The sequence below is a fragment of the Chanodichthys erythropterus genome, chromosome 12 (genome assembly GCF_024489055.1).
Source record: "Chanodichthys erythropterus isolate Z2021 chromosome 12, ASM2448905v1, whole genome shotgun sequence".
Classification (NCBI taxonomy): domain Eukaryota; kingdom Metazoa; phylum Chordata; class Actinopteri; order Cypriniformes; family Xenocyprididae; genus Chanodichthys; species Chanodichthys erythropterus.
This window is the reverse complement of record NC_090232.1, coordinates 37,585,133-37,597,481: the sequence shown is the minus strand read 5'-3', so window position 1 is coordinate 37,597,481 and position 12,349 is coordinate 37,585,133. Positions and strand designations below refer to the sequence as shown.

General features: G+C 39.9%; 1 protein-coding gene across 7 annotated transcripts in view; it reads left to right on the top strand.

Annotated features, from left to right (window-relative positions):
• The window catches only part of atf7ip (activating transcription factor 7 interacting protein), a 43,206-nt gene extending 33,511 nt beyond the window's left edge, over positions 1 to 9,695 (top strand). For 5 of the 7 annotated variants that reach the window (XM_067404899.1, XM_067404903.1, XM_067404902.1 and 2 more), the window contains exons 2-14: positions 877 to 939; positions 1,635 to 2,241; positions 2,910 to 3,088; positions 3,625 to 3,771; positions 3,969 to 4,043; positions 4,180 to 4,235; positions 5,055 to 5,116; positions 5,219 to 5,884; positions 5,977 to 6,011; positions 6,097 to 6,154; positions 6,593 to 6,682; positions 6,869 to 6,903; positions 8,718 to 9,694. In XM_067404899.1, the coding sequence (XP_067261000.1) occupies positions 1,641 to 2,241; positions 2,910 to 3,088; positions 3,625 to 3,771; positions 3,969 to 4,043; positions 4,180 to 4,235; positions 5,055 to 5,116; positions 5,219 to 5,884; positions 5,977 to 6,011; positions 6,097 to 6,154; positions 6,593 to 6,682; positions 6,869 to 6,903; positions 8,718 to 9,185 (2,472 nt within the window). In that variant the 5' untranslated portion in view covers positions 877 to 939; positions 1,635 to 1,640 and the 3' untranslated portion in view covers positions 9,186 to 9,694. Of the gene's footprint in view, positions 1 to 876; positions 940 to 1,150; positions 1,240 to 1,634; positions 2,242 to 2,909; positions 3,089 to 3,624; positions 3,772 to 3,968; positions 4,044 to 4,179; positions 4,236 to 5,054; positions 5,117 to 5,218; positions 5,885 to 5,976; positions 6,012 to 6,096; positions 6,155 to 6,592; positions 6,683 to 6,868; positions 6,904 to 8,717 lie in introns of those variants that run through there. The other 2 variants (XM_067404904.1, XM_067404898.1) reach the window with 2 other exon arrangements.
• Positions 9,696 to 12,349: the final 2,654 nt, after the last annotated feature.

Below are 12,349 nucleotides of genomic sequence, written 5' to 3'. Positions count from 1 at the left end.
GCAGGTTCATTTCATTGCTACCAACTTGATCAACTCTTATTCATGGGAATATTGGAACATACAGGAAATTGTTTGATATTTTGAGGTTTACTGTATTTGACTTTGACTTTAACTTTTCAAACTTGACAAGATTTTATTGTTTTGGAATCAGATCACGAGTTTTTAATTATGGTGGCTATTATTTGTGCACTATTTTAGAAATTTCTAGTCACTTAATAAGCACTAACAGAAAACAGAGTACCGTCATTTATTTTTTAAACCCATGTCCTCTTGTAAAATTCAGTCTTTTTGAATAGGAAATAGGTTTTAATATTACCTTGTCTTATCAGGATACCAATTTGCAGTGTACTTCTTTACCACATATTGTGTGATATACTTAATTTGTGATTAATCTGACTTCAATTAGTTTCTAAATTGTGTAGTATTGGGTAAACTTCTACTTTAATTATAGGATGTCACTAGCTTTGTTTCTTTAGCTGTTCTTTGTTTTTCTCTGTAGACGATATATGTTATTTGTGCACAGCTTGCAATGAGTTCACTGTATGTGGTCTTTGTCATAACATTTGGCTACAGATTCAGCACAGATTGTAATCCATATACATAGAACCAAGGAAGTATGTTGATTAGTTTACTAGATAATCAAGTAGAGAATATGCCAGCGCTCATATGTTATGTTAAAACTACAGGGTTATGATTGCGTAACATTTTGAGAACAACTTATTTATTAAACCATGAGGGAGCTGTACTAAAAAAGGAACTGAAGGATGTTTGGATCTGGTTATGAAGAATTAACTTTAGCATGAAATGAGTTAGAATATGTGCGAAACAATTTTTAACTTCATTTCAAACCTAATATTTCAATTCTTTTTCTTTTAGGATCCTCAAGCGACTGGCTGCCTAATCCATGAACAGGAAAGTACGAGACATTACAGAAGCCTGGTAAGACAAACTAATGTCTTTTTGTGATTTATTAACACTGAGACAGAAGTACGAGTCTAGTTTAAGTACGATGGTAGCTTTGAAAATCTGCATTATATAATGAACTCCTCTTGTCGCTAGCAGATTCTGTAGTGTGCAGCTCTTATTGGCTAAGAATTGCACCAATCAGGTTGAGGGGGAGGACACAAAGTCTGCTCTCCCTCTTAGTATTCTGAAATCAGATGCACTGCTGGCTGTTACGGCCCTACCAACTTGCTAGTTATGTCAATTGAACTGAGGAAGGTTATTGGTTTTCGTTAGGTAACACTTTTTCACAACAGATTTCTGGTGGTTTGTGAGAGAGAGGTGCTTCAGCTTAGACTGATTGTGTGGATAAACAGATCTAAACAGTTTAGTACTTTTACTTTGGATGAATTACAATCTAAAAAGAACTCCAGGGTTATGGTTACAGTTTTGTTACTGTTTTGTTACAGTTAAAAGAAGGTATTGTGATCGAGGTCAAGAGAAAATTCTAGAATAGCAGGAAATGGCTTTTAGATGAATGACAGTGACACCTTGTGGCCGTTCTTCAGTAAAGACACTTGTACTTGGTCAGATTAATCAGATGTGTTGAGTACTGCAAGGAGTTTTGCTAACTAGCCTGTTAAGGATATAAGACATTTGTTTGACCATATCTTCCTACTGTTTTATCGCAGGTGAAAATGGAAGTAGCTGTACCAGAGGAGCCTCAGAAGAAAATCTTCCGTGCACGCAAAACTATGAAGATGAGTGATCGGCAGCAACTGGAAGCTCTGCACAACACCCTGACAACCACCACCTCCAGCTCCGCCACTTACTCATCTTCCTCGCCGCAACCTCAGACACCACTGGTGAATGGCACCCACACCGAGAAGGAGAAGGAGAAAGAGAAAGTATTGGAGAAGGACTTGAATCATAAAGAGGCCGACTTGATGTCACCTGCCCCGGATTCAGCTCGCTGTTCCCCTTCTCCATCTGTCTCTCGATCCCCCTCTCCACCCAACGCACAGGCTACCTCACCTTCTATGGATTTGGACGACCCCCTTGTGGCCACAGATGAGAAAAAGGAGACAAGCAATAAAAGTTCCTCCTCTTCTCTCTCTGCTTCTCCATCTGGGTTAAACTGTGATCCAGAGGTTAAAGAAGGATTTCTGTGCTTGAGCGAAGAGGATGAAATCCAAGCAGACCGAGATGAAAATAAAGAAAGTAGTGAGGAGAACATGAACGTAGATGCTGAGAAAGAGGACCAAAAAGACGAAGAAGGCACTTCTGAGAATGCAGGAGGTGAGAATGTCTAGAAACTCAACCTGCCTGCAAACTACTGGTCAATCTCTAATTTCGGGGTGGTGAGATCTTTGTCATTCTTGCATTCCCACACAATTTATTTGCGGAGACTGTGAAAAGGCACTCCTGTGAATACTTAGAGTAAAATAGGAGCTTTCCTATTTTTATTTATTTATTTGGCTTAAATCCTGAGAATAACGAATTACTTTGCAATCTGATTAATGAAAGGGATAGTTTATCAAAAAAATGAAAATTGTCGCCATTTATTCACTCTTATGTCTTTACCAAACTCTTGAAATTTCTGTGCAACACAAATTTTGAGTTATCTGGTTTTTGCACGTACAATGAAAATCAAAGTGGTTCACAACAACATTTCACCATGTAAGGACAAAAAAGCTGCAATATTTTTCAACATCTTTTGTGTTTATAGTAGAAAAAGTGAAATCGGTTTGCAACAACATGTTTGGAACAACATTATACAATTTTCTTTTCTTTTTTTTTCTTAAACTTACTCAATTTGAGTCTCAAATGATAAACAATTTCGAGTTTCCTAGCTAAGTGTTGACATGATGTTTAGCCTTGGAGCTAATATTCGTTAAGCTAATAGCTCTGTTTTAATAGTTGAAGGCACTTTAAACCTAAACCCTTCCTCTGCCTCTACTTAATAGCAGACGTCAGCTCCCCTGCTGGTACAAAGAGATCATTGTCTGAGGAGAAAGATGAAGATGACGAAGAAATCAAGGCGGAGAGAGATGGAAAACGAGCGAGGCTGGAGGGTGAGGAGTTGGAGGCTCAGCTGGAGCTGAAAATCACAGCCAATGCAGGGAGCCGGCATAAACTGGAGAAGGTTTGTTATTTATTTGCCCAAATCCTAACATCTATAGCATGCAGTAACATACCATGGACAACATGCTTTCGTACAAACGAATGGGATACTGAGATGTGTGTTGCAGCACCTCTCTTTCCAGTCTGTCAGTAACACTCTTTACTTTCGATCTTAATGAAGCCTCTTACCATAACCACGAGTTTCAATACGCAACTCAACTAGGCCTCACTCCCTTTTTTTGTGCATGCCTTAGGCGGTAATTATTTAAATGAGGAATATTGTGTCCTGTACATTTCCGGAAAAGAACAAGACTACAGTCAAGGTGTTTCAAGAGTTCAGAAACAGTGCTTACTGATCTAGAGAAAAAACAATTGTCATTTTTGGTTGAACTTACCAAAATTCAACCGTTTTGGTTGAGTTTTGCGAGTAATCTGTGGAAAATGATACTCTTAGATAAAGTTCATGATAAACATAAGTCTTCCAAACGAGACTTTGACTGTCCAGACTATCAAACTGAATACATTTTAATTAGTTTTCTTGTCTCTATTCCTTTTTAGATGGTACAGCAGTTAGTCGAGGACCGGTTACGGGTGCTGCAGTTGACTGTATTTGACCGAAGCCTAAAAGAGCTGAAAGAGAGAGTGGAGAAGATTGACAATGCAACCAAACAACAGAATGCTTTGCAGCATATTAACACACTACAGGTGAGTTTGGAAGTTTTCACCAGAATTGATATTCGCCAGAATTATATAAGAATAATTGCTATCATGCATCAAATAGAAAATGGTTTGTCTCTCTTTGGATGCTTTTAATGACATTAAAATAGAGAGTGCAATATACATATGAATTCTTTGCTCAGTCTGATTTATATCATCAATAAAACTGTGTGATTTAACTTTAGGCTAAGATTTCCCGGCTAGCCAAAAAATTTGGTGCTGCTAATCAGGCCTCAGAGAACTCAAAGAGAACTCAAGAGGTAAGTGTGTGCATCACTGCTAAAATAGATTAGTTATTGTGTGAACTGTTATGGCAAAGTTTGTAGGCAAAGTGTGCTTTTGAATGTAAAGTTTAGTTCACTTAGGGTAAAATGCACTTTGTTTTCCATTAATCAGGTTCATGCTGCCTCTGCTGCTCAGGCCAGTACAAGCAACATGACTACACCGCAACGGTAAACACATCTGACACATCAATCTCTATTCACCTTCATAAGTTCATGCTCCTATTGCTTCATTTATAAGATATTTCAATCGTTACTTATTTTTTTTATCATTTAGCTTCTAAGTTTACGGCTCTTCCACCACTTTCAGTCCTTCTAAGGGGCCATTCACACAGAATGTGTTTTTGTGTAGAAAAACGCGAGTAGTGGGCAGTGGAATAGGAATAAATGCAATGCCTTATGTAATTTGTTATGCGCAAAAAACACGTGAGTACAACGGACAAAGACGTCCATCTTGCGCAAGTTTAGTGCAACGCAGTGGAATGCAAAAATACATTTTGTGTTAATGGCCCCTATTGCGGCAGGGCTTCTGCTAGCCAAGATCTAGAAATTTCACCATCCTTTTTCCACATTGGTTGAACAAACTCTCAGTACACTCTTAAAAGGGTATTTTTGTAATGATGCTATAGAAGAACCATTTTTGGTTCCCCAAAGAAGCTTTCAGTAAACAGTTCTTAAAATAACCATTATTTTTATTCAGTGTGAAGAACAATCTAAAGAAGAATTTTCAACTATAAAAATCCTTTGTTTATGGGACGGTCCTATGGATGTTAATGGATCTTCATAGAACCATAAATGCCAGTAAAAAAAAAAAAAAAACCTATTTATAAGAGTGTAACTGTCAGAAGAGCTAATTCTCTAGCCATACTATTGGTCACACACTAATTCAAATAGCTACAGTAAATAATATTTGAAATGCTTGTCCACAATTTATTTATTGCAATTTTTTTTTTTTTTTAATGTTTCCATACCATTTCTGTTCTTTTACAGTACTGTTAAAACCACAGTGGATCCAAAACTGTCCAGTCCACCCACTGGTTCTAGTTCAACTGGTGAGCTTTATAAAATGCTTACAACATTTTATTAATTCTAGTTCTTACATATAGTTAGTAACTGTTTCATTAAATATTTGTTTTTCTTCCCGCACCCCTCAGCAATCCCAGCTCAGCCCAAACCTTTGTCCACACCAACTACGCCAGCCTCCTCCGCTCTAGCTGCCCCTGCACCCATTCTACAGATCATCTCCACAACAACAAGCTCTACTCCCTCATCCACCTCTTTGCCTGGCCAGTCTCAGACAGGCACCCTACTACTAAAAACTGGTCCCGGTACAGGGGTCATGACTAACACCCCAGTAACATCAGGGGGTCAGTCAGTGTCTATTCAGCCTCTTTTAATTCAGCTGCCTTTAGCGATGGCAAATGGGCAAAGCGGGGCATTAGTGAATGCTGCCGGTGGTGTTGGTTTAATACCAGTGTCGTCATTATCTACGGTTAGTAGCATCAATAAGGCAAAGACGACTACACCTGCTACCACCTTCATCCTTCAAAAGCCAGCAGGCAGTGTTGTGTCATCTTCCTCCACATCGTCAGCTCCGGCGGTGTCATTAGCGAGAGCCGTGTATCCGGGTGGCACAGGGATTGTTAGTTCACCCAGCACAGGGATATCTGTGACAACTGCCCGCACACCTACGCAGTGTGCTGCTGTTGTGGGAGTGTCTACAGCGGCCTCTTCTCCAGGAACCACGGGACCTGCAGCGACAGGGTCAGCAGCAGCTGCAGCTGGTCCGCCATCAGCTTCCGCATTGGCCTCAAAGACCGGTATGAGACAATGTCTTTATGTAATATACATTTGAACTGTTATCAATTCATATTTTTCATAATGTAATCATTTTAATCTCTCATTTTAACAGATAATCAGGCCTCCACACCGAAAACACCCTCTCAGGTAAGCAAGGTTTAAAGTGTCTTTGCAAATACCGCTTTTGTGCAGTAAAATTATGGTATACTAAATTTGACTCCTCTCTCGACAGCCTGGGCGTCCCAAAGGTTCTGTGATAGATCTAACTGAAGATGATGATGATGTTCAGGGTAAAATACATTTGCTCTTTATTCCTCAATCTTAAAGGTGCGGTCACATTAGCAAATTTTTGTGGGCAAAAAAAGGTCCATTGTCTTTTGTCAGTAGTGTAGTGACGTATGAAGCACAGCTCACACAAAAGTCACTTTCAAACCAAGCCGCTTCCTGTTTGTCAGCGAGGCAAATTTGCATGACCAACTTAAATATAACTTAAATCTGAGTGGGGAACATTTTCGCTTTCATGCAATTGTGTAGATCCCTACTGAAGTGACTAGATTTCACCTGCAAATTTAGATGAAGAATAGTAATTGTAAATGTTAACCGCACCTTTACTAACTCGCATTGCTTAATTTCCTCATCCGAGTTGAGGTTTTTCTCTCTTGAGCTTTTTAACCTACCTTTTTTAAGTTGCGTTTTCTAAAATTTCTCTTTTTGTGGGTGCTGTGCAGTGACAGGAGTCCAGAAGGCCACTGTTCCCCCCATCACTACCCAGCGTACATCTGGGCCGCCTCCTTTAGTCAGCTCTACCACTAATGCTGGTGAGTGACTCTATTTTGTTTTTCTGTTTTCTTCTTTTTCCCTTTTCTTCTGCTTTTTTGCTTTTTTTTTTTTTTTGCCTTGCTATTGCTGCTCTATATTATATAGCTTTCTATATCACTTATATGACTATTTAAATGCATCAATTCAGAGTTGTATACTAATGTTTTAATTTTTTTTCTCATCAGGTTCAGGAGTTCGAACTGCACAGCGTTCCTCTGTGGTGAGTGTGTTGCTAAAAAATTTAAAGACAAAACAAAAACCATAATTTTACTTTTTCTCTTTATGATTTATATTTTTAATAATTTATAGTGCTGTCATTCGATAAAAAAAAAAAAAACGAATAATCGCTAATTTTTCTGTAATTGCAATTAACTGCACATTTAAATGTGAAATAATTACAATATAAATATATATTAAACACTTTTATTTCCAAATTAATGTAGAAACAACAGAGTATATATTAAATATTTGATCTAGCATGTAGGAAATATCCAGAATCAAACTTCAGTCTTCACTGCATTATATACAGTATCTCACAGAAGTGAGTACACCCCTCACATTTTTGTAAATATGTTATTATATCTTTTTATGTGACAACACTGAAGAAATGACACTTTGCTACAATGTAAAGTAGTGAGTGTACAGCTTGTATAACAGTGTAAATTTGCTGTCCCCTCAAATGTACTTAACACACAGCCATTGATGTCTAAACCACTGGCAACAAAAGTGAGTACACCCCTTAGTGTAAATGTCCAAATTGGGCCCAAAATGTCAATATTTTGTGTGGCCACCATTATTTTCCAGCACTGCCTTAACCCTCTTGGGCATGGAGTTCACCAGAGCTTCACAGGTTGCCACTGGAGTCCTCTTCCACTCCTCCATGACAACATCACGGAGCTGGTGGATGTTAGAGAACTTGTGCTCCTCCACCTTCCGTCTGAGGATGTCCCACAGATGCTCAATAGGGTTTAGGTCTGGAGACATTATTTAGCAGGGCAGTGGTTGTCTTGGAGGTGTGTTTGGGGTCGTTATCATGTTGGAGTAGTGCCCTGCAGCCCAGTCTCCAAAGGGAGGAGATCATGCTCTGCTTCATGTCATGTTACATGTTGGTATTCATGGTTCCCTCAATGAACTGTAGCTCCCCAGTGCCGGCAGCACTCATGCAGCCCCAGACCATGACACTCCCACCACCATGCTTGACTGTAGGCAAGACACAGTTGTCTTTGTACTCCTCACCTGGTTGCCGCCACACACGCTTGACACCATCTGAACCAAATAAGTTTATCTTGGTCTCATCAGACCACAGGACATGGTTCCAGTAATCCGTGTTCTTAGTTTGCTTGTCTTCAGCAAACTGTTTGCAGGCTTTCTTGTGCATCATCTTTAGAAGAGGCTTCCTACTGGGACGACAGCCATGCAGACCAAGCACTGACCCCCCCACCCCCCTTCAACCTCTGCAGCAATGCTGACAGCACTCATACGTCTTTCCCACACACAGCCTCTGGATATGACGCCGAGCATGTGCACTCAACTTCTTTGGTCGACCATGGCGAGGTCTGTTCTGAGTGGAACATGTCCTGTTAAAGAGCTGTATGATCTTGGCCACCATGCTGCAGCTCAGTTTCAGGGTCTTGGCAATCTTCTTATAACCTACGCCATCTTTATGTAGAGCAAAAACTCCCCAGAGAGTTCTTTGCCATGAGGTTCCATGTTGAACTTCCAGTGACCAGTATGAGAGAGTGAGAGCTATAACACCAAATTTAACACACCTGCTTCCCATTCACACCTGTGACCTTGTAATACTGAGTCACATGACACCAGGGAGAGAAAATGGCTAATTGGGCCCAATTTATACTCACTTTTGTGGCCAGTGGTTTAGACATTAATGGCTTTGTGTTGAGTTATTTTGAGGGGACAGCAATTCCACACGTTAATTTTGACATCACTACTTTTTTTTTCTTTTTTTTTTTTTTTTTTTTACACATGAAGTACCTATAATAATCTTTCTTACATTCCCTCTTTGTTCTCTCTCAGGATTCTCCATCTCTTTCCCGTCCAAGCTCTTCTTCCTCCACCTCTCTTCCTCCACTACCACTGGCACCATCGCCACCGGCACGTCTCCCACCCGAGGCTGCCCATACGTCACCACCGCAGCAGCCCCAGCTCAAACTGGCCCGTGTGCAGAGCCAAAATGGGATCGTCCTCTCTTGGTGTGTTGCGGAAACAGACCGCAACTGCGCCGCTGTAGATACCTATCACCTGTACGCCTATCATCAGGACAACCAGGGGACAGCATCTGGTGCTTCAGCTCAGTCACTGTGGAAGAAGATCGGGGAGGTGAAGGCACTGCCACTGCCCATGGCGTGCACCTTGACCCAGTTTGTGTCAGGGTCGACATATTATTTTGCTGTGAGGGCGAAAGATGTGTATGGTCGCTTCGGTCCTTTCTGTGAACCACAGTGCACTGACGTCATTAATCCAGCATCCTCTGCATCATCCTAAAATAATTCCAAATGGATGGTACAAAAGGATGTGGCCTAGGCCGAAGGAAGTATGATGGGAGATTTGTAATTTGTTACAAAATTGTTAACTATGCGCAGACCACTGGTTTAGTCTTGCCCTTCGTGTTAGGAATTGTAGGGAATTCAAATAGGTTGTTTAATGCAAATGGAAAAACAAATACTCATCACTGCATACAGACACACACTATTTGTTTCTTTATTTTACAATGAGGAGGGAACTATCAAACTTGCATTGTGCTTAAATTTGTATTTTCCTTGTGCAGAATGTTCAGAGTTAAGTATTGTTTTCAGAATTCTCTCTCTCTCTCTTTTTTTTTTTTAAGGTGACCTTTTTTTAATAAAATAATATTCAATACATTGCACAGATGTTCCAATATAGGTCCCGGTCATTAGCTACAGGACAGGAAAGCAGAGGTGTTTAAAGGTTTTCTAATGTTTTTTGTCTGGTACCCAGACACTCCAAAATGACACTCAATAAAAGTATTGATATATTTAAAAAGGTATCTCTTTATTATTTGTCAAAACTACAGTGTGAATTATTGAATGACATATACAAGTCCTGTTACAATTATTTCAAACTGTTCAACTATACGTAGCATGGAGAGCCATGGAGGAAGCATTTATTGAGCAGGTACTTAATTGCTTTGCGACTGTTAAATTATGTTCTATATATTATTAATGTGTGTAGTATGTATGTAATCCGGACATACTATTGTCATGTTGCCATTGACATGTGACCTGTTGTCATTTCACTGCCATTCACAACTCCTCTCCCATGGCCTCATGGGATAGTAAAGTGCCCACTGGATTATAGTTATACTCTTTCACATACGTCTATACAGTACACTACAAAACAGTATGTGATTTCAGAAGCAGCCAGTGTTGCCAGTTACTTTCAAGCACTTGAAGGTCAGCATACATTTAGCAAACCCAGAATATAAGATTAATTGGAGGTATTTGTGTGGCACTCTGAATAGATTAACAAAGGAACCAAAATTTGATGAAATGTCTACTACCATAGTAGCAATGATTTTACGTATTCTGAAAAAATAACAATAGGAATATTAGAAAGAAAATTGGAAATGTGCAGTCAGCTTCCTCATCTCAGAAAACTTCCAGGAGCAGCTTCATATCATTTACTGTTACAGGGCAGAATTAATTCACAAAACTCTTTCCAGTTTCAAAATTTGATGGTCTGTTCGTGTCTAAGCGGGAGGTTCAAAGATTCACTGTGGAACAGACTTCATTCTATTAGTCAAAAGTCTATATATTTTTAATAACCACCTCAAAAATATTAAAAATGCTGCTGAACATTCTCTTTGTGATGCAGGAAAGTTAGTTAATCTCTCCATAACCTTACAACTTGCTTATTGTAATGTGCTATTGGCTGGATGTCAGGCTGTCTCCATGAACACAGTACAGTTAGTCCAGTTCAACCAGATCCAAAAAAGATCAGGATGCACATTTGCAGAACTAATCAGTGTATTTAATTCACCAACAAATTAATATTAAATTAAAATGTTTTATTTTTGAAAAAAAAAGAAAAAAAAAATTCAAGGTTAAGCGTAAAAAGCCTATAATAAACTGAGCTAAGTCATTAAAACATTAAGGCCTGGTTTCACAGGCAGGGCTTACCCTAAGCCAGGATTAGGCCTTAGTTCAGTTAGGATATTTAAGTAGCTCTTATAAACCTACACCAGAAAAATCATTAGTGGTGTGCATCTTGAGACAAAACATTGGCAGTGACTTATTTTAAGATATGTCATTGCATGTTGCTTTTAGTTAAAACAGCTCAAACATGCATTTTAGTCTAGGACTAGCTTAACGTTTCTCCGTGAAACCGGGGGTTGATCAACGTGTTCCGGCCTGACAGCCTTATTCAGGATGCATATCCATTGTTCACAAGCATTCTTTAATCTATTAGCAATCAGTGGATCGTCACAAAACGGCTTGTTAACCAGTGGGAGTGGCTATAACCAGCCAACTCACTGTATATACACACACACACATATACATATTTGTTTATACAAAACATTGTAGTAACTGTCAGGCGAAAGAACACAAGATCCAGTTGCGAATGCAATAGACCATTTATTAATAATAAACAGGTGAAATAAGCAAGGCAGGATGGTCAGACGCAATAGTGCAGGGATGGGAACAGGCCTTGGCAGTGAGGAAAATACAATGGGCTGGGAATCTGCTGATCAGTGAAGACAATCAGGCGGTAAATAATCCAGGCACGAGCAGGAATGAAACACACATGAACTGAAGACTTGAGAAATACTGACTGGAACAAAGTGGCAAGGTATGAACACCACAATGATCTGACAATGAACACAGCAAACACAATACTATGTATAAGGAAAGATAATCAGCTGCAAGTATGGCTTGTCAGTGCAGTTGGTAGCTAGGCAACACTGATAGGCAATCAGACCAATTACAGCACACAACAAAACAGAATGAACAGGCAAAACAGCGAACTGTGACATTACCCCACCCCTAATCGTCTATAAGGGAGTGATCCAATAAGTCTGTTGCAGGAACCCAACTCCTCTCCTCTGGGCCGTAACCCTCCCAGTACACCAAATACTGGAATCCGCGTCCCCTCCAGAATACGATACTATGATTCATGGCGGTGGGGGAACCGGGGCAGGCGGATTAATGGCAGAATGAAAAACGGGTTGATGACAGTAAACAGGCCAATTAATTTGGGAGCAAATTTCATACAAACAGAGCGGAAAGGAATATCAGTAGATGAAATCCACACTTTTTGACCAACTATGTAGATGGGAGGCTTTGACCGGTGATGATCGGCCTGGGCCTTGGTGCGCAAGCCCACCCAGAGGACGGTCTGTCTGGCCTTCCTCCAGGTGTGTTGACACCTCTGAACAAAGGCGTTGGCAGAAGGAACTGCAACTTTGGATTCCAGACTCTGAAAAATTGGTGGCTGATAACTTAAATGGCACTGGTAACAAGTGTATTCAAACCATGAGATATGCTGACCCCAAGATTCTGAGACACACAACACCCTTTCCAAATCTTGGTTGACCCTCTCTGTTTGACCATTGCTCATAGGATGTAACCCTGAGGAAAGACTAACATTCGCTCCCATTAAATGACAAAACTCACTCCAAAATTGGGATA